The 22,464-nt window shown below is 43.4% G+C and overlaps 1 protein-coding gene across 4 annotated transcripts in view; it reads right to left on the reverse strand.

The window, feature by feature from the left end:
* Positions 1 to 22,464, reverse strand: part of map3k4 (mitogen-activated protein kinase kinase kinase 4) — a 164,508-nt gene that overhangs the window by 25,649 nt on the left and 116,395 nt on the right. For all 4 annotated transcript variants that reach the window (XM_055639428.1, XM_055639430.1, XM_055639431.1 and 1 more), the window contains 6 exons: positions 10,732 to 10,893; positions 9,873 to 10,006; positions 9,330 to 9,408; positions 4,646 to 4,712; positions 3,116 to 3,212; positions 953 to 1,072 (listed from right to left, as the gene is read on the reverse strand). In XM_055639428.1, coding sequence (XP_055495403.1) covers positions 953 to 1,072; positions 3,116 to 3,212; positions 4,646 to 4,712; positions 9,330 to 9,408; positions 9,873 to 10,006; positions 10,732 to 10,893 — 659 coding nt within the window. The remainder of the gene's footprint in view (positions 1 to 952; positions 1,073 to 3,115; positions 3,213 to 4,645; positions 4,713 to 9,329; positions 9,409 to 9,872; positions 10,007 to 10,731; positions 10,894 to 22,464) is intronic.

A 22,464-nucleotide genomic window follows, 5' to 3' on the forward strand; every position in this document is an offset into this window, starting at 1 on the left:
CCGTCACAGCAGGCAAACCAAGGATACGACATATTCAGATCCCATCGACTAACTGCTTGAGTGCTTGCAAGCTGCTTGTGGACAAAGCACCACAGATATTTCATCTTCTGAACAACTACCTTAATTTCCCATGAAAATCACTAACTTATTAAATGCTGTATTCTTATCTCAATAGACTTGGCATTTTGTAATGCATGTAACTATTTTTTGGCTCAATCTGCAAAATGTATTTGGGGCCAAACCCTAAAATTTGAGGCCAAACCCTAGGGAAACTATTCAATTGCATCATCACTTGTCTGTAAAGCTTTTGCAAATCCTTTTTCTTCCAATTCTGCAACTTTTGGGCTTACATCACACAGAACATAGAACAGTATAGCGCAAGAACAGGCCGTTCGGCCAACAAATCCTGTGGCAAACAAGATGCCGAATTACACTAATCCCCAATGCCTGCATGTGATCCACATCCCTTCATTCAGAGCATATCCACGTGCCTATCTAAATGCCGTTTATGCGTCACTATTGTATCTGCCTTCACCATCACCCCAGGCGATACGTTCCAGGCACCCACCACACTCTGTGTAAAAAAAAACTTGCCCCACACACCTCCTTTACAAGATCATCAGTCTGAAGAAGGGTTCTGCCCTGAAACTTTCCTCCAGATGTGATGTCTGACCCTCTGAGTTACTCCAGCATTTTGTGTCTATCTTCAGTATAAACCAGCATCTGCAGTTCCTTCCTATGACTTGTCAGGCTTTATCCTCTCTCTCTGTTTTCTCCCACTCCCCCACTACAATCAACGTGAAGTTTCCCGACCCAAAACGTCTGCTGTCGATGTTCTCCATACAGGCTGCCTGACCCGCTGAGGTACTCCACCACTTTGTGTTTTTGCTAAACATTTCTCCCAACTGGTACACTAAGGTGAAGACATTAGTTCATTCCAACCTGACATTACCTTATTTCATTAGCTGAGGCGACAGGTTTGGAGTGATTCAGGTCACCACCAACTGCTGGGGTTAAGCGAACAACACTGGCTACACACAAGTTCCGTACTTCAGATCCAAGGCTCCTTGGACTGCAATGAGGAGAGACACAGAGAGCAAGTCAAAAACATACAAATGTAGCTGAGACGGAGACTGTACAAACTACAGGCCGTGGGATCTTGAGGAAAACACACAGAGCTGGAGGAACTCAGGCAGCATCTGTGGAGGAAATTGATAGGCGACGTTTCAGGTCAGGAACATATTTCTGAAGAAAATATCTGACTGAAAACGTTGTCTGTCAATTCCCCTTCACAAATGCGGCATGGCCTGCCGAGTTCCTCCAGCACTGTGTTTTTCTCAAATGTAGCCAACATTTGACACAAGTAGTTTGTGGAATGGAAAGATACAAACTGCTGGAGTAACTCAGCGGGTCAAGCAGCATCTCTGGAGAACATGGATAGGTGACGTTCAAATAGGGAACCTTCTTCAAACCAGACCTGACCCCAACTTCAGAACAGAACTGCCAGACCTAAAGAAGGGTCCCGACCCACAACATCACCTATCCATGTTCTCCAGAGATGTTGCCTGACCCTACTCCAGCACTTTGCGTCTTTCCTTGGTAAACCAGCATCTGCAAATACTCATTTCTAGTTTGTAGAATGTTTTTTTTGCTTACTTATTCACATATGAAGATTGATGTCAGGAGGAAGCGTCAACTGGGGTGTTTTAGTAAACTGACCACATCCTTTTCTTTGCACCAAATATTCCACAACCACATTAACTGTAAGCAACCCAAAGTTGTCTTACACTGTGATTAATGGGTAGCACAAGAGATGGAGCAACTACTGCAGTGATTCTGACCATGGCTCCTGGTTGATATGGGATTTTATGCTCTCCCCTGGGTTTCCTCAAGATACTTTAGTTTGCCCCATGTCGAGGACGTGCTGGTTGGTAGGTTAACCGGCAGCTGTGAATGGCTGCCTATGGGGTGGATGCTCAGAGAATCTGGGGGAATTGGTGGACATCTGCAAGAGGAAGCTGCAGGAGAATAGTGTGGGATAGGTTGCTCCAAGACCGAGCATAGAGTTGATGGGCAAACAGCCCAATCCTATGCCGTAAGGGAAAATGAAATATAACAGGGTCAAACCACAATAGAAAGACACAAAGTTCTGGAGTAACTCAGCAGGCCGGGCAATATCTCTGGAGAACATGGATTGGTGACGTTTCTGGTCAGGCCCATCTTCAGAATGATTAGTAATGTTGCCTGACTTGCTGAGGTTCTCCAGCAATCTGTGTCTGTTTTTGAAAACCAACAGCTGCACATCCTAGTTTCTACACTCAAACAACAGATTATGCCCTGATATGCGATCCCAGAGAGTACTGATTGGTTATAGCACTCCTGATCCAGAGTCCAAACACGGACCTAATATACAACAGTGTTTGCTGTCGGGAACCTACTACGAGTCACAAGTCATAGGAGCAGCAGTAGGCCATTCGGCCCATCGAGTCTACTATGCCATTCGATCATGGCTGATCTACTTTTCTCCCTCAACCCCATTCTTTTACCTTCTCCCCGTAACCATTCACACCATTACTAATCGAAAATTCCTTCACTCTGCCAGCAATCCTGCAACATGTGACAGTCACATCTTTGCCACGGTTCACCCATGGTTGCTGAGAGCATACCTGGGCTGGCTGGTGGTGCCGGGGGTGCGGGTGGTCAGGCTGACTGGCATGGGAGTGAGGCTCATTGCTAGGGTCCTTGTGGTAACACACAATGCCCAGAGCCCACAGCCTCTCTCATCACCAACCACCTGTTGCTCTTGATGGAAGCTGCCGACTATCCCTCCATTGTGAGAACAGTTGGGTCAGAGAGCCCGAGTAAACAACCACTGTCAGCTAGTTTGAAGGAGACAAGTACATTTTTGGCTATTTGTTTATACACGCATACACGTATATCCCTTGGCATTTTCAGACTAAGCTAAGATATATTCTCCACAGGTTAAGACCAACGCAAAGACTAGAGCTGCTCTCGAAACTGTTCAACAAACAGCTTATGTGAACATTTAAAGTGTGCAAAGTCAGAAAAAGTTTCAAGTTCAGACAATGTGGAGAGATTAGGTGGAAAACGTCACCTAAATCCTTCAGATGTGGGGATGATGAGGTGTGGATTTGGTGGGTCACTGTGACATCGCGGCACTTTGATAGGACGAGGGCTATTTCGATGAATCCCTGCAAATATACATAATAAGTGAATGCTATACAGTTACTGGGTTTAATCCGTAATATCACAATAATAATTTCCGTACGCAGAAATCAACCAATATTCCATTAAAGAAAGTAAGCAACAGGTTTTGATGATTGGAAGTTCACAACCCAGGTGCACGTTGGAAGTAGATTAAACAGTAGTTTATGAAATTGAACTAGATATATATTTCAGCAGGTTAAAAATGATAGGGTTATGGAGAAAATGTAGAATTTCTCATTGCCAACAACACAAAGCAAACTGAACCATGGCAAGAGGTTTAAAATTAATGTTATCATTTTATAAATAACTTATTGAAAGGACTGACTCAATACTAAATTGAATTGGCTTAATTAAAAGGTATTTAGACAGGTACATGGATAGGAAAGTTTTAGAGAGATATGAGCCAAAAGCTGGAAAATGGGACTTGTTTAGACAAGGCATCTTAATTGGCATGGACTAGTAGGACTGTGGGTCTGTTTCAGTATTGTATGATTCTAATTCCAGTATTAATTTTATAGCAACTGGAAGTTAACAAACAACTTCTGCTGTGGATCTGAAATAAAACAGGTAATGCTCATAATACTCAGCCAGTCAGGCAGCATCTGTGGAGAGACACAAGGTGAACTCAAGGCAATCTCTGATAACAAGTTAATCGTTTGTGGTATTTATTCAGTTTTTTCTCTCGCCAATAGCACGTCCCATGACTAGCTACCATTTGCCCATCGTCTATAATGGTCTCACCCATCCCAGATATTCCTTCACCTTTTCTATCCCCACCCTCATCTCTATAATTTAAAAACCAACTTTCCAAGTTCTGATTAAGGCTCTTCAAACATTAACTCAGTATCTCGTTTTGCACAGATTCTGCCCAAACTCCTTAACGTTTCCTGCATTTTCTCCTTCTATTATTAACTTTCTTTCTTTTTAAGATATCACCCATTATTATAAAGAGAAGCAATAAACATTACCAAGTTTTCAGTTCAAATAATAAGAATGATTACACACTAAAATTGTTTACTTAAAAAGCAAGGTCAATAGCTTGATTCCTATAGATATTTTACCAAAGCTGCAAATTTCAAATAACAGTAGGACATCTGAAGAAATAGCAACCTTGCTGGCACAACACCAGGGCTACAATGATTAGTTATGCCGTTTAGTTTAGTTTAGAGAATCAGCAAGGAAACAGGCCCTTCGGCCCACTGAGTCCATGCTAGCCAGTGATTATCGTTCACATTGGTTCTATGTTATTTCACTTTCGCATCGAGTCTCTACACACTAGGGATTATTTAAAGAGGTTGTGCAACATTGATATCGAACGGCATTATATAATAACATTTACCCAAAGTACCAGCGTAGAAATGTGCACAACGCAACTGTGATCAGCTGCATTATTTGTACAATACTCAAGAGCACGAACCTGTGACAGGGCTGTGAGGTTTTCCTATAACATGTCCAATGCATTCATTCATTAGAGACTGAAAACTCTGCAAAAAGTGGAAAAAAAAAATATGAGGACTCACACAATGATTATGTGCACTTGTCTAAGATTAAATATAAAAGGAGCAACATAATAAACATGCTGTTAGAAAAAAAGATATTCAGGATTTCCAAATAATTGGAGCACAGACTATAAGAGATTTAATGCTTCCAGTCTTGGTCTCTCTGTTCTTTGGAGACTTTGGGGACAATTTACAATTTTTACCAAAGACAATTAATCTACAAACTTGTACGTCTTTGGAATGTGGGAGGAAACTGGACCACCCGGAGAAAACCCACGCGGTCAGAGGGAGTATGTATAAACTCTGTACAGACAGCACCAGTAGTCAGGTTCAAACTCTGATATTTGGCACTGTGAGGCAGCAACTCTACCGTGCCCCAGTTACTTGTGTCTATAATGACAACTACAATATACTTAAGTAATAAAGTACTTTGGAGTGCAGCACTGCATTAACATTGACACTGCTTTCAATCGGTTGGGGAACAGAGTACAAGGGTCAGGAAGTCAGCTTGCAGCTTTATAAATTTTGGTTAGCTCACATTTGGATATTGTCTACAGTTCTGGTCATGCCATTACGGGAAAGATGTGGAGGTTGGAATGCGTGCAGACAAGGTTTACCTGGATGCCGCCTGGATTAGAGGGGTTTACGTACAAGGTAAACAGTCAAAACCTCTAGAAAAGGGCAGAGCTACAAAGTCAGAGAGAGAAAGTGTAAAGGTGACTAGACCAACTAGTGACTAGACCAGGTGTCTGCGCACACCCCGGAGTCAATCACCCCCCAAAAGGAAAATTATGGAATTTATAGAGGCAATCAATCGTCCCTAAGTTGGGGGGGGAGGGGTGGGTGGGGAGGGAGTGGGGTGGGGGTCAAGAGTGTTTTATTGTCATATGTCCCAGACAGGACATATGACAATATGTCCTATCTGTGTGTGTGTGTGTGTGTGTGTGTGTGTGTGTGTGTGTGTGTGTGTGTGTGTGTGTGTGTGTGTGTGTGTGTGTGTGTGTGTGTGTGTGTGTGTGTGTGTGTGTGTGTGTGTGTGTGTGTGTGTGTGTGTGTGTGTGTGTGTGTGTGTGTGTGTGTGTATATGTGTTATATATACACACACACACACATGATCAGAGTTTTATAATTATAGATATAGAAGATACGCACGATTTTATTTTAAACAGAGAATGAACTGCCATAGGGTACAATGAAAGCAAATATGACAGTGGAATTTAAGAGATTCTTTGATAGGCACAAGGAGAGGTTGCAAGATGCAATGCAAGGGCAGGTTGGACAAATGTGGGTGGTTTTCTATGGAACGTCGGACATTGAGGGGAAACCTGAGAGAAGTATATAAAATTAGAAACGGACTAGAAATAGTAGGCAGTCTGTACCTCCATCCCAGGGTGAAAATGCCAAAGAGTAGAGGGCATATCTTTGAAACTGGAGGGGCAATGCTTAACGGAATGTGCAGGACAAGTTTTTTTTTACAGAGAGTGGGTGCCTGGACAGTGCTTCAGGGGATGGTGGAGGAGGCAATATGACAGTGCTGTTTAAGAGACTTTTTAGATAGGCACATAGATATGCAGGGAATGGAGGGATATGGATCGTGCATAGGCAGATTGAATTAGTTTAACCTGGCATCAAGTTCGGCGCAAAGAATAGACAATAGACAATAGGTGCAGGAGCAGGCCATTCAGCCCTTCGAGCCAGCACGGCCATTCAATGTGATCATGGCTGATCATCCACAAACAGTACCCCGTTCCTGCCTTCTCCCCATATCCCTTAACTCTGCTATCCCTAAGAGCTCTATCTATAACTCTCTCTTGAAAGCATCCAGAGAACCAGCCTCCACTGCCCTCTGAGGCAGAGAATTCCACACACTCACAACTCTCTGTGTGAAAAAGTTTATCCTCATCTCCGTTCTACATAGCTTACCACTTATTCTTAAACTATGGCCTCTGGTTCTGGACTTCCCCAAAATTGGGAACATGTTTCCTTCCTCTAGCGTATCCAAACCCTTAATATTCTTATATGTTTCAATAAGAATCCCTCTCATCCTTCTAAATTCAGTATAGAATATATCTAAATAAGTATACAAGCCCAGCCGCTCCAATCTATCAACATATGACAGTCCCGCCATCCGGGGATTAACCTTGTGAACCTACGCTGCACTCCCTCAATAGCAAGAATGTCCTTCATCAAGTTTGGAGACCAAAACTGCACACAATACTCCAGGTGTGGTCTCACTAGGGCCCTGTACAACTGCAGAAGGACCTCTTTGCTCTTATACTCAACCTCTTGTTATGATGGCCGACATGCCATTCGCTTTCTTCACTGCCTGCTGTACCTGCATGCTTACTTTCAGTGACTGATGAACAAGGACCCCCAGATCCCGTTGTACTTCTCCTTTTCCCAACTTGACACCATTTAGATAATAATAAAATAATCTTACTTGGATGACCTGAAATTACCTTCCTGGCTGAACATTTTCGATTGCCCACCAAAGTGGAAAATCGCGCAACGGCCTGGGGCAGATTCTCAGCCACGATTCAGGTAGGTTTTGTAACATACCTAAATCTACCTTCCTGTTTTTGCCACCAAAGTGGATAACCTCACATCTATCCACATTAAACTGCATCTGCCATGCATCTGCCCACACACCCAACCTGTCCAAGTCACCCTGCATCCTCCTCACAGTTCACACTGCCACCCAGCTTTGTGTTATCTGCAAATTTGCTAATGTTACTTTTAATCATTAATATATATTGTAAATAGCTGCAGTCCCAGCACCGAGCCTTGCGGTACCCCACTAGTCACTGCCTGCCTTTCTGAAAGGGACCCATTAATTCCTACCCTTTGTTTCCTGTTTATTTTCCTGATTATTTTGGTCGGTTGGGGCGTTGCGAGACGACTTTTTTTGTTTTTTTAGTATGTCCAAATGTGTGTTTTAATGTTTCTCGGTGTGTGAGGGGTGGTTAGTGGGGGTAAGGAGGGGAACCGCTTTCGGTCGCCTCCTCCACGGAGAGGCGACTTTTTCCATGTCGCCTTCCTCGCGGCCTAACACCAAGGATTGTTGCGGCCTTTCCCGGAGTCGGGCCCGGAGCTTCAGCAGCGGGCGCAGCGTGGACCTTTCATCGCGGAGCGGGCGAGCCCTCGCTGGGGGTCTCCAGAAGGGAGCGCTTCGATCGCTGGCCCACGGCAGCCTGAAGTCCGGAGTCTGGGATCCCTCGTTGGGGACCCTGGAGGAGAATAGCTCCGACCGCCGGCCCGCGGCCTACATCATCTAGAAGCCGCGGACTGCGGAGCTTTTAACTGCGGGCGCGGCGGGGACTTACCATCCCGAGTGGGATCCCTCGCTGGGGATCCCTGGAGAAGAGCACCGACCACCAGCCCGCGGCCTACATCGTATTTAGAAGCCGCGGTCTGTGGTGCTTCTAACCGCAGCGCGGCGGGGACTTAGACCTTCGACCGCCGGCCCACGGCCTACATCATCTTGAGGCCGTGGTCTCCGGTAGGGAAGCACCGAGTCGGGACTTACCTTGCCTGTACATCTGGCCACCCGCAGCGGCGACTGCGGAGGTTTGTGGTTCCGATTAGGGTGGAAAATGGAGGAGGACTGACTGAACTTTGTGCCTTCCACCACAGTGATGAATGCTGTGGTGGATGTTTGTGTTAAATTTATATTGTGTATTGTGTGTTCTTTCTTATTGTACCGCTGCTGGCAAATTCATTTCACTGCACTTTATTGTATAAGTGACGAATAAATCTGACTATTGACTGTCTGCCAACCAATTTTCTATCCATGTCAGCACCCTACCCCAATACCATGCGCTCTAATTGTGCCCACTAATCTCCTATGTGGAACCTTATTAAATGCTTTCTGAAAGTCCAGGTACACTACATCCACTGGCTTTCCCTTGTCCATTATCCTGATTACATCCTCAAAAATCTCCAGAAGATTAGTCAAGCATTATTTCCCCTTCGTAAATCCATGCCTACTCGGACCGATACTGCTACTGCTATCCAAATGTGCCGCTGTTTCATCTTTTATTATTGACCAGCATCTTCCCCACCACCGATGTCAGGCTAACTGGTGGTGAAACATCGTAGGCTGAAGGGCGTTTCTGTGCTATACTTTTCTATATTCTATGTTCGCATGAATATGCAGGAAATGGAGGTATATGCAGGCAGTGGGGATTAGTTTAACATGTTCAGCACAGACATTGTGGCCTGAATGACCTGTTCCTGTGCTGTACTGTTCTATGACTAGCAGATGGTCAGTTTTCAACTTAAACAAGGTAAAAAGCAGAGAGGGACCAAGAAATGAAAGACACTTTGATAACCAGTTTGTATCCTGGCCAAGAACAGCATCAGTCCAAGAATGATCAATGTTTCCTGGATAGAGGCCACATCTGATAAACCAAAAATCACAATCAGATGGTGTTTAACTGGAATCGGCAGATGGCGGGAGCCGTGTTCCCAGCCCCTGTAACACTGACACTGTTTGCTACATCTCTGTTAAACCATCCAGCATCAACGGCAGATTCTGTAATACACCCACCCACAGATCACAAAAGCACAATGGTTTTACTTTCAGAAAAGAAAGCAACTTGCCAGGAAGTCGTCTTCTGGGAGAGCTGAAATAAATCCCGGTTCGATTGCCTGAAGGAAGTCAAACCCCTGGGTTGCCCACCTGTGAACAGACAGAAACATTAAAACAATGATGCTGACTCCCCCGAGAACGAGACTCTTAAAGCAGGTTTGCGTAAGAATAAAGACAAGAAGTACTGGAGTAACTCAGCAGGTCTGGCAGCATCTCTGGAGGACCTGGATAGGCAATTTTTCAGGTCGGACCCTTCTTCACACTGATTGTGGTGGGAGGTGGGATAGAAAGCTGGAAGAGAGGAGGGGCAGGACACGGCCTAGTGAGTGATAGGTGGATACAAGTAAGGTTTTTGTTGATAGGCAGATGGTTGGACAAAAGCGAGAAATGAAAGGAAAATAGATGTGAGATAAAGATAGAGGAGGTGGGAATTGTGAAGGCAGAGGAAGGAACGTAGGGGGAAGGGGGCAGGGAGAAGTGGGTCCGAGGCCAGGTGTGGCATAGGGAAGACGGAGGAAAAGAAAATGTGTCTGAGCATGAAACACGCGTCTAACCTGGGTCTTGTTCCCCTCCCACTTTCACATTTGGTGAGCACGAAGGTCATCCATTTCCGAGCAAAGCTGATAAACTTGTCCCCTATCTTCTGTCTGAATTCACCAGACATCAGCCGGACAACCTCCTTGTGATACTGGAGAGAATTCAAAACATATTGCTAAAATGCATTGAGTATTGTTTTTAAACTAATTGACAAAGGACAGCCAAAATAATCCACCCAATCTTTCAATAAAGAAAAAAGAGCCAAAAACAGTGATAAATGTGCAAATACAAGGATCTGTCCTGGCACCTCTGCTGTTTGTGATTGACATAAATGACTTGGACATAAACATAAATGGGTTGGCTGAGGAAGGCTGTCATGGCATACAGCGGGATACTGGAGAGGATGCAGTTGAGGTTTACCAGAATGCTACATGGAGGCTGAAAGGAGATCTGATATAAAATCTCTGAGAATAGAAAGGGTAAAAAGTTAGAACCTTTTTGCCAGGGTGGAAATGTCAAAGACAAGAGGGCATAGCTTTAAGATGAGAGTGGAAATTTTTAAAGGAAATGTGCAGGGCAATATAATTATTTTAATAACAGGAGGATGGTGCGTGCCTGGAACATGCTGCTAGGGATAGTGGTGGAGGCAAATACGATAGTGGCAAGTAAGAGGCTTTTAGATAGGGACATGGGTAATGCAGGGTATGGAGGAATATGGATCACGGGCACGCAGAGATTAGTTTAACTTGGCATCATGTTTGGCACAGACATTGAGGGTGGAAGAGCCTGTTCCTGTGCTGTACTGTTTTATGTTCTAAGTAGTTTGGATGAACAGATGTTTTCTATAATTGATTTTAAAAAATGTCAGAAACTTACCTCAAAGCCAAAGTTATAGCTTTGAATCATAGTTTCCCTGTAATACTGCTGCAAAGTCGCACATTCAGATTCATCCATTTCAGCCTCAAACTCTGAATTGAACATCTTGTCAATGCGGTCAATGGCATTCCTAATCTTATTGCACAGCAACAAGGCTGCATGCTGAAAGGCAGAGTGGAAATCATCAGGTTTGAGACATTTTGCGCAAATGAACATTCAAATAGAATATACATGGAACAAACACCACAATAAATGTACCGGAGACAGTTCAAAGCTCCTGATGTCTCCGCTCCCTGAAGCTGTTGACCACTTGGTATAATGAATACAAGCACAGGTCCACCATCAATTTTCCCGCAATTAATGGTCCAGCTCCACCTTTAATCTGGACATTACAAGAGTGCACTTGAAATACACCCCCGCTGCTGGGGTTCTGGAACTCCGACCTGGCCGGAGACGCCAGATTGGTTCCCAAAACACTCTTGACTCTCTTGGTCACCACTTGGTAGCCATGAAGTCTGTTGGTCAAGAAAAGCAGATAATCCAGAAAGACTCTGGAACCAGGAATGTCAAAAAATTAGTGGTAGACCTGTATTGCTAGATTCTATATTCTACATCCTGTTTTTTTCATCTGTGCACTCAATTCAAATATTGTGTTTGAATGTAGAACAGCACTTAATTTTTCACCCAGGAAGTCTACAGTGATGCAGGGTCTCGACTCAAAATGTCAATTAGTGCTTTGCCTCAACAGAAGCTGTTTGACCTGCAGAGTTCCTAGCTTTTTTTATGCTCCAAATATTGCCCATGATAGGCCGAAACTGGCAAGTGTGTTATTGGAAATTCCCAAATCACAACTAGTGTGCAATTTATGCTAGATATACCCATCAGGCTGCATCTGTGAGAAGAGAAACAGAGTTTATGTTTCAGGTCAAAGGTGCTGAGTCAGAGCTGAGAAGGGCAACAGGAACTTAAAGAAAAGACACAGTGCTGGAGTAACTCAGCGAGTCAGGCAGTGTCCCTAATCAGTCTGAAGAAGGGTCCTGCCTAGAAACGTCATCTATCCATGTCTTCCAGAGATGTCGCCTGACCCGCTGAGTTACTCCAGAACTGTCTTTTTGTTTTGTAAACCAGCATCTGTACTTCTTTGTATCTACATTTTACAAAATACAAGTACAGGTACTGGATTACTAATGTTTGCGATTTATCTGCAATTTGAAACGACAAGTAGCATTGAATAAACTTCAATGAACTTTAAATCAACACGTTTTTTCTCATGTGTTTCAATTATTCTTCATTCACACTTCCTCCCGATTCCCAGAACTGGGCACATTAAAAACATTGGTATGAAACCCAAGGTTTATCAAGAAGTTGTGCCCTTTTTATGAATGTAACAAAAAAATGCTTCAAGAGTGGAACCCTGGCAGCAATACTGCCAGAACATAATAGTACCTTCTTGCAATGCAAGTGCCCATAACGATGATCAAATTAAGGACATGAATCAAAATAAAATGATCCGGTCCATCTAAAAATTCTTCAAAATTATATATTAGTACAGCTGCTAAAAATAGAAAACTGGTCCTTAAAAGTACTGTTTTTTCCAGAACATTTTTTAAACTATGAAGTACTTTCCTTTGTTGCTGCAGTGTTCACAGTACAACACCGTTGGAACAGCAACATCAGCAGTGTAAATGTTTGTGAGCAGGAAGATCTAAATGGCTCCTTGTCATGGCAGGAATTACATTCATTCCAGCAATCCCCTGCTATAATGAAGAGCCAAATCCTGATGATACTTTGACCTCTTTATTCCTTTCACAGCAAGTCAACCCAAAGGGAGTTAGTGTAAGCAGTCAACAGATAACGCAGGACAGGCAGTGGAGAGTCTGTGAAAGATAAGAATCACTGTCAGAAAAAAATTGCAGGGGAGGGGTGGGGCAACTCTGAAAGTGCTGTCAAAATCATAGAGGAACCCCTGAAAAACAAATGATCAATGGGGAATTGAACTTTATCAGAGTAACTGATTTAATTTTAATTCAGTCCACAAGGGTACAGTCCAATTCAGTGGCACAGTGCGCAAAAATAGTGCACTGCGGTAGAGTTGCTGCCTTACAACACCAGAGACCCGAGTTTGATCCTGACTATGGATGCTATCTGTGCGGAGTTTGTACATTCTGCCCGTGGGTTTTCTCCAGGTGCTTCGGTTTCCTCCCACATTCCAAAGACGTACTGGTTTGTAGATTAATTTACTTTGGTAAAAAAAAATTGTAAACTGGCCCAAGTGTGTTAGTGTACGGGGTGATCACTGGTCAGTGTGGAGTCAATGGGCCGAAGGGCCTGTTTCCATGCAGTATCTCTAAAGTCTAAATAAACAGAAAGACTGGTGTGGAAGGACAGGCCAAGTAACAAGAATGACCCATGTGGAAGTTATTGAACCAGATTACCAAGCAAGGAACTCCCTACCCAACAGCACTTTGGAGTCACTTCACCAGAAGAACTGCTGTGATTGAAGGCAGCATCTCGTCACCACCTGCCCTTTCTACTCACTCAATGATGCTGCCTGACCCGCCAAGTTACTTGGTTCCTTTGTAAACCTGCACCTGCAGTTCCTTGTGTCTCGTGCTAAGCACCTTGTTGTGTATGCATAGATCTGTGGCTTAAGATCACGTTTACTTAGACGATTCATGTTATTGCTTTTTTTTTTAAAACCATGTTAGCCAGAAGTTGTATGCTCTCAGAAAGGGTTAGGATTCACTGCGTGAGATTATTTTACTTAGCTCTTCTGAGGCGTATTTGACGCAAGTGGCAGCTGTGCGATTTAAACATGTTATCTAATATTTGTGATCATTTTGTGAAATTAGATAGTCAGGAAAAGTTTCAGAAAGGGAGAGCAGGGCAAGAGTCCAGCAAAGTAAACAAGTTGGCATCTGGTGTTTTGCAGGAACTCGCAGTTCTGGGTTTTATTTACAGTAACATGATCAGCAAGGATTGTGCACATTAGAATAATTTCCCATAAGTTGTTGAGTAATGACCAGGTCTAACCATGGAAAAACAGACTGATTGTATTAATTTTCCTGATTCCTCAATTGCTTTGCATACTAAAAGACACATTAAAGAGATGACATTGCAAATATACTTGGACGCCAGAATCAAATGCTTTTACCACCATAACCTGTAAATAGTTCCTTCTAAGCTCCCCCCGGTCTAGTTTCAGTCAATAAAATACTGAGTTCTGCACTTGCGCATCTAAACTTTATTTTGGAAAAACACAATAACAGTTCCCCACTACTATACCTAACCATCGCGGGTTCGATCCTTGTATCTGCTTGTCCAAGTCCTCCTAGTCTCGTGCAAGCAGAGACACTCCAAAAGGTCACACAGTCCCAAGCGTTCTCCCAGAAGATCGACACAGGACCTCGTGGGAGCTACCTTTTATAGGTCCCTGAACCTTGAGGGGCCGAACCATATGGGGGTGGTCTCTTTACAGTCCAAAAACAGATATCGATTAACACAGTATATGATAGACATTTCCCTAACCCAATAATACAGTAACTAATACATTGTATTCAAACGGAGCTTCTGGAAGGAAGCAAACATAGCAACATTTGCCCAGATATTCAAGAAACCCAGACAAGGCTCAACACTTAACCCAATCAATATCTAGCAAAGTAAAGCTTTGCAACAATATTTACAATGTGTATGTCTGGTTTGCATTCACCCAATCCGGTTCATGCAATTTACACCTAATTGTAAGAATCTGCAGATGTCCCATTCCCTTTCCCTGCAACTCTTATCTAGGCTCCATACAAGCTGGCACCATTCTGCAGCTTGTCCCATTTCTGCAGAAGGCACTTTTAAATTGACCAAATGGCCAAGCAGCCCAGAAGCCATTACTCAATTTTAGTGTCCTGGCATCTCCAATTTGACCAGAATTAACATTCCTTCCTTTTATCATATATGATAAACCATCATTTATGATAGCCAAATAATCAGATAACCAGATATACATATGTGTGACTTTTCCATTTTCCATCTACTAACAACAACAAAGCGATGATGTTTCTTCTCAGAATCTTATCAAGCTTCCCGAGTTTTCGTGGTAGTAGCTTCATAATTTCCGTCTGATGAGTCTTCACCTCCCAAATTTTTGTGGGCGCGAATTCCCTCCATCCGTGTTGTTGCCCATTCTTCCATCCTTTCCATAGTCGAACCTATAACCTATAATTCCTGAAAAACCTGGGTCAAAGCAAGTTACCATTCATGCACTAATGCTTTCCCATACATTCCACTGTAATTCTGTTCTGTCAATATTATCCCTTTTCCATTTCAGTATAACTATCTCTATTATATTCTGCTATAATATATTCTTTACTATCCTAGGATCAACACTAATCAGCCCTCTCCGTATTCACACAATGTTTTTTTAATGTATATCTGATGATGGTTTCTCATATAAATTTCAGCTGGGTTCAGTCCAGATTTCCCTACATGCGTGACTCTTATTTAAAGCAAACCATGAAGAATGTTTCAATTTAACCAAATTCAGTCTCAGTCTTCAATTTACCATTTTAATTTTCAGTGTCTTCTCTTCTCATTCCACAGCTTGTGGTCGATAACACAATTCCATTCCAATTCCTGTGGAATCCCCAGCTGTTCAAATTTAATCAATCAATTTCCATATGTTGTAAATTTTATTATAAAGCCAATTAAGAATGCCGAATCTAAGGACAATTTCTTTCCACCTTGTTAATAGAAGCCGCTTTACTATCAAGGGTAAAATAATTTAGATCCACTGGTCAAATACATCGACTCTGATATCTCAACACCCATTTCTTAATTTCTCCTTCTAATTCAATAGACTTCTCCTCCAGTACTTCGTCCTTAGTATGTTGGCTCGGCTCTCAGTCTATAGGGGTTCTTTCTCATAACTAATTTCCTTTTACCACTGAGTAACTCTTTCTGGATGATTAGTATTGACCTTCCGAGGGGAACTCATTATTTAAATTTCCAGTCTACCTCATTATTCTATACCACCACCTTGCGTTTCCAGGGTATGTCTTAATTTCTGATATCCGCTGGGGTATGTCCCCTTTCTTGATAGCAACTAAATAGTCCCATCCCATCTTCGATTATCCTCCTATGGATGAGACAAGGGAAGAATGCCAAGTCAACAATCAATTCTCTAATTATTTTAAAACCATATCCCATAAGCCCTTTTACAAATCAATTTATTTTTATAACTAAATTTAGGAGCAAAGTGAGTATTTTACCCCAAACCACAGGGGAGTGTCTATTTTCAAATTTAAATTCAATTCTTCAAATTAGAGCTTGCCCCAATATTCGTCACAGGTTATCTGTATCTTCTAGAAAACGTTGGATGGTGTTAATTTATTTTTCCTTCACTGGTGTCAAAAGCTAGATGAAGTTAAAGTTGGGCACTACGGTAGGTATCTTCTTCTTCTTCCTTGATGGTAGTTTCAAAGGAGTAGGGATACTGAGGAGCAGCCTCCTCTATTTGTTGGCCTTCCCAGATGTGTCTTAAAGGGACAGAACGGTATCATTTCTTCCTTGTTGTTGGTCTTTGTTTCTGGGGAGCTACCTTAACTGAGCTGTGTCTTCTGCCCGTTCTCAAGGGTCCACATACTCTTTACCTCACTCCCCAGATAGTAGTATGTAGGTCATACTGTCCTGGAGGCACAAACCTAATAACAAGTTATTGATCATATTCACAATGGTTTAATGACTCCTATCCCTACTCCTGCACCTCCTGCACAATAAGTTTGTTTCTTCTCTCCCTAGTGCCAGTTTAGTTTTCTTTAGTTCTTATTCTTTCTGACACCAGCTACTGGGTTCCTTTTCTTACTTTCTTTATTGCCCCTTGATTTCTCTTCCGTTCTGCTATATTCTGGCTTCTCATTGGGCACTCCTTACTCCAATGACCTGATTGTGTACGGTTGTGACAAGCTCCTTGATTTACAATGTTCTTTGCTCTAAGGGGTTTTCTTGGGCAGTTATCATTTTGTTTACAATTTTCTTTTATGTGATCTTCAGCTTTTACTATGATAGTACATCCAATTTGTTTATTCTGGTAAATTACTTGAGGAGGTTTTAGAGTAGGGGTCATGTCTCCACGTCCACAATTCCTGGACGGGTTGGTAAGTCAGGACTGAGAGAATGGGTTGGTTTGAGTAAACGGTTTGTGACTTCTTGGTTCCTGACATTTGGGCCAGCTCTCACTCTGTTCTCTCGGGTCTCAGTAGTCTCTTGAATTGAAGGACCTCCTATAATTGCTAAGATCTCGGATATTTCTATATCTTCTAGGATCTCTAATTTCTTCATAATCCTGGAAATCCTTTCTTTGACCCCTCTCTCTCACTCGCTCCCTTGTCGGACAGGCTCGACCCCAGTGTTCCATTCCCCCACAAGTGTAACATTGATTAGGTAATATGGTTGGTTTTGTTTTACCCCTTGGTTGCATTGGAATGGGTTCTAAATTGAGAGTATAATTGTAATAATAATCTGAGTAGTCTAATTTCTCCCATTCCATTCCTCGCTAACATTTGGGGACTCCATGGTCCTGAGCCAGAGATTGGTTCTTCTTTCTTGGCTATACATTCAGTCTCTCTTCTAGTTACAGGATAACTTTCCTGTATCCTACCATCCTTCCAATAGTGCCTCACAGCTCTGGCCATTTGACTGGCGCAGTTCTCAGACCAGTCCCTGTTATCAGTCTTGAGTCCGCTACTGTAGTGTGGAGACAATTCAATAAGATAGCACAATATTGTGGGGAACTTACTCCATTTTGATAGTTTAAGTCACCTGATTAATCCATGTATAATTTTGAAAAACGGTCTAAAAATTCATCTGCTCCTTCCCCCTTTTCTGGTTTTATTTCCAAAATTCGTGTTAAATCACTTGGCTTTTGAAACATGTTTGCAAGGGTTGTTAAAACAGCCTCTTCTCTTGCACTGTCATCCACTAATATGTTTGCCAAGGCTTCATATGTTGGGTGTCCTAGGGCTACTAGAGATTTGGTATTTTCAGCTGGAGTAATTATCTGTTGTATGGTCTCCCATAAATCCCGGGAATCTGCATGATATACACGCATTGTGGTTCTCAAATAATCTATAAAAGCAGCAAGTGACTTCTTTCTATCAGGGATTCTGTTTAGTGCTGCCATTATTTCATGGGGCTTCCATGGGGTATGGACGTCTGTGGCACGGGGATCATTCACACTTACTGCGCTGGTCGAATCAGCTGCCCCCAGCCCTTCCCTCACTGGGAACTGCCTATGGGATATCTGTTCAATTTGTAAACTTTCGGTTACATCAAAATCTATCTCGGTATCTTCAATCACTATCTCACCCTCAGATGAAACTTCCCGTTCGCTAGGGGGTTCCCGATACTGTCCAAATAAATCATTCCCCTTTCTCACTACACGTATGATATGTCCAGGTTGTGGCTCACAGTAATATTCTGGCTGCTGCACTATATCTATCATACCTTCCTTATCTTTAAACACCGGAGCTACTCCGGGTGCCATAAGCTACTGGACGATCTATTAATGGTGGAGTGGATAGATTCAAATAATCTGGCACCCCAGTGTCTGCTATCGGTGGAATCTGTTCTTATGTAGAATCTGCAGGAGTTGTTTTAGGTTCTGCAGATCTAAAATATATATGACGGACACAAGTCATACAAGGTGCGAGTGAAGCCTGGGAAATGCAGGAGGAACATGGTGGGAGCTGTGAACTTCCACTAGCGTTAACATTTGTCCATTCTTCCAAATATTCATCTCCTTCCCCCTCGAGGTCAGCACTAACCATCGGATCGCTAAACTTTAAATTTACAGAGACTAGTTTCCTTCCAGGAGATCTGCCTTTTCCCTGTTCCGTGTGTTTTCCTTCATCTCCACTCCTGTCCGTCCTACTGCCTGGAGGTCGATCTACTTCACCTTCTCTCAGTTCTATTCCAAGTTTAGCGATCGATTTTTCCCAACTAGCCATCCTCTTAACCTCTTTATTCGCCTTCCGTTCCTCATAATATTTTCTCCATAACTCTATTTATTCTTTTGTACTCCCGTTATTACTATGCTGCCAAATAATTAGTTCTATGTATTTTATCCCTTTTACTGTTCTAATGCCATCTCTTAATTTCTCTGCCTTGTGAGGGAACTCATTACACATTATTTGCAATGGGCTCCTTTCCTCTTCTGTCATATCTCGATCTATGCTGTTCCCTATGCCTCCGAACAACCAAAACAGAATTCCTAAGTCCTTCACCCCTTCCTTTTAATCCCTAAATTTATCAGGCTCATTCCTGAACAGTGACTAATGGCCCCGAAGCATTCGCAGCCCTGCACTTCTTTACTCCTTTGCTCCACCGACCCTACTCTCTTATTCAAATTCTTCTCCTATCTTCCACACTCTTTCAACCTTACAATTTCCACAATCCTCAGTCATTCAGAGATCAGAGTACTCCAGGGAACAATCAAACACATTCGGGCACAATCAAACACCTTCTCGCAGCTCGTTTAACCCTCAATCTAAACACATGAAAATGAGCTCCAAACACACAAGTGACACTGTACACAGACAATAAACCACACCGCTTATTATTATCAGGCACAACCACACTCCTACATAAACCACAATCATTCATTTATTATAAATCACACACTCTAATAAATCCTCCTCGTGACGTACTCGGTCACTGGAACAACTCTTCCGACAAAGCGATCGAAAGAATACGAACCCTGCTCGAACCACCACGAATCAAATTCTAACAATACTACAATCCCGATTTAAACAAATACAAATATTCAATTCAAACACACTTTTACTTCAATTATCTAACACCCAAAAGTTCATTAGCATTCACACAGACAATACATGTAGCAGTCCTCAATCTTAACACACTCTAAATCTTAACACATTCTAAATCTTTTTACATACACAAAGTATTTATATAATTCGGATCCGATAAAGATGCTAAAAAAGACAATGCTGGATGTTTACAATTTACAATAATATTCAACACGCTAGCGCACAGTTTACAAACACTCAATCTCATTGCCGCGTCACGCTGTTATCAATCAGTGAACCTCTCCCTCTGATACCGAAGATTTTCCCCTTCCTAGGGTACTCTTTGCTGAGGGGTACTACTTCTTAAATTGACTACTTTTCCTCCTAAATGTTACTTTCCCCTGCTAAGACTGGACTTCTATAGGGAGACCTCTATCTCTCCTCTCTAAGTTCTACAGAATATGGGGTATCTATCACATCCGGGTACTTTTCACCAAGGGTACTTAATTCCCACCTCCTTGCGTATAACCTTCTTGAACCCCCTCCAATCTGGCTTTCGCCCCCTCCATAGCACAGAAACTGCTCTCCTCAAAGTCCTCAACGACCTCCTCACCTCTGCTGACACTGGTTCCCTCAACATCCTCATCCTCCTCGACCTGAGCGCAGCCTTCGATACAGTGAACCATAACATCCTGCTCACCAGACTCAAAGACCTCGGCATTGAAGGCTCTGCACTCAGCTGGCTCCGTTCCTACCTTTCCAACAGATCCCACTTCATCTCTCTCCACAACTACACCTCTGCTACAGCCACAGTCACTCAAGGCGTTCCCCAAGGCTCCGTACTCGGCCCCCTCCTCTTCATCATCTACATCCTCCCCCTTGGTCAGATACTCGGCCGCTTCAACCTGGACTTCCACTGTTACGCCGATGACACCCAGATCTACCTCAGCACCAAATCCCCCCACAACGCCCCCCTCTCCCATATCAACTCCTGTTTGTCAGCTATAAAAACCTGGATGCAACATAACTTCCTCAAACTCAACAGCGATAAGACAGAATTCCTCCTCATAGGCTCCAAAGCACTCAGCAAAATCAATAACCCTACTCTCACCATCGACGGCACCACTGTCTCCCCATCTCCCCTGGCCCGCAACCTTGGTGTGATCTTTGATTCCACCCTCTCCCTTGAGCCTCACATCCGCCATGTCATTAAAACCTCCTTCTTTCATCTCCGCAACATTGCCAAACTCAGACCCTCTCCCACACCTCCCGCTGCTGAAAGACTCATCCATGCCTTCATCTCCTCCCGACTGGACTATTGTAACTCACTTCTCCTTGGCATCAGCTCCACCTACATCAACCGACTCCAACTGGTCCAGAATGCAGCCGCCCGACTCATCACCCACACCAAATCCTGGCATCACATCACTCCAGTCCTCAAACAACTTCACTGGCTTCCCATCTACCACCGGATCACCTACAAAATCCTGATCCTCACCTACAAAGCCCTCCACCATCTGGCCCCCCCATATCTCACTGACCTCCTCTCCCCCTACCAACCCTCACAGTTCCTCAGATCCACATCAGCCGATCTCCTCTCCATCCACAAGTCCAACCTCCGCAGTTTTGGGGACAGAGCCTTCTCCAGGGCAGCTCCCAGGCTCTGGAACTCCCTCCCCCAACTGATGTGCAATTCCGTGTCCCTCACCATCTTCCAGTCCCGCCTCAAGACCCATCTCTTCACCTCTGCCTAAACTTAGCCCCGCGTCCCCCTCCTCTTTCATCTGTGCATTAATTGCCTCATATTGTGTTTTGAATTGAATTCTGTCTTTACTTTGTGTACTAGTCATGTCTCTACTATTTATTTAATTCCCCTTACATGTTTTTCCTCTACCTGCTAAATTTTTGTAAGGTGTCCTTGAGACTCTTGAAAGGCGCCCATAAATAAAATTTATTATTATTATTAAGTAAACCAGGTTCCCGTTTCTCAGTTACTTTTCACTATCAGGTACTAATCAACAATCGATCAGAGGGTTACTATTCACTGTTGATCAGCCGCTATTCGAAATCAATCTCAAACATGCACAAAGTCCGAAGTTCTATTTACACAGAATTCGAATTCTACAGTACGGGCAGAACTTCAATGTGAAATTCTGTATTTGGAAATTTGATTCTGCAAATCTAAACTCGTTCTCGGACCAACTAATTTTGGTGCGTACCACTCCACATACGCAGGCTCTCAAATTCAAATATAATTGCCCAATAAAATCTCGAATGGACTAGAGTATTCCCAGCCAATCTATACTCTAGCCACCGAGCCCAGTGCCTTTACGAGATTCCTCGTCCGTCACTCCAGGGAGGTATTCAGATGTCTTCACACAAGTGTGGCCTCTAACCAACCTAGGTTTTACCTCTTTAAAATGACTTCCTTTCCACCTGCTTGGCACCATCGCGCTGGCAGTCGATGCCGATTTTCGGAACGCACCTTTCCAATCAGTGCTCCCAGCAATGACAGGTCAAATGCTTCACCGCTTAGCAAGTAAACCAGACTTGTATTTCAATACCCCACCAATTGGATACCAAATCTTGGACTGGATGCGCTTTTGGCTCTCGTTAAGCAGCTGCAGTCTGCCAAGTACGACCAAGTTTTGGGCCTCTAACCCAGGAAAGGGCCTTTAACCCAACCCCAGCAGAGCCTCTAACCCCACCCTGGTTTTGTGGGCCCCTAACCCAAAGGAGTGCTATCGCCCCCCCCCCCCCCCCCCCCCCCCCCCGTGCTTGCTAGACTCTAATCTACGATCTCATTGAGACCCTTTCCCAAGCCCACGAATGACCGATCCGCTCCGACTAGCAAAGTGCCGAAAATCAATGCAGAAATCGCAGAGTGGCGCCGATTTCGGCACTCGTGAGCGAAACAGCTCAACACCCTTAATCGCAA

The sequence above is a fragment of the Leucoraja erinacea genome, chromosome 8, assembly GCF_028641065.1.
Source record: "Leucoraja erinacea ecotype New England chromosome 8, Leri_hhj_1, whole genome shotgun sequence".
NCBI lineage: Eukaryota > Metazoa > Chordata > Chondrichthyes > Rajiformes > Rajidae > Leucoraja > Leucoraja erinaceus.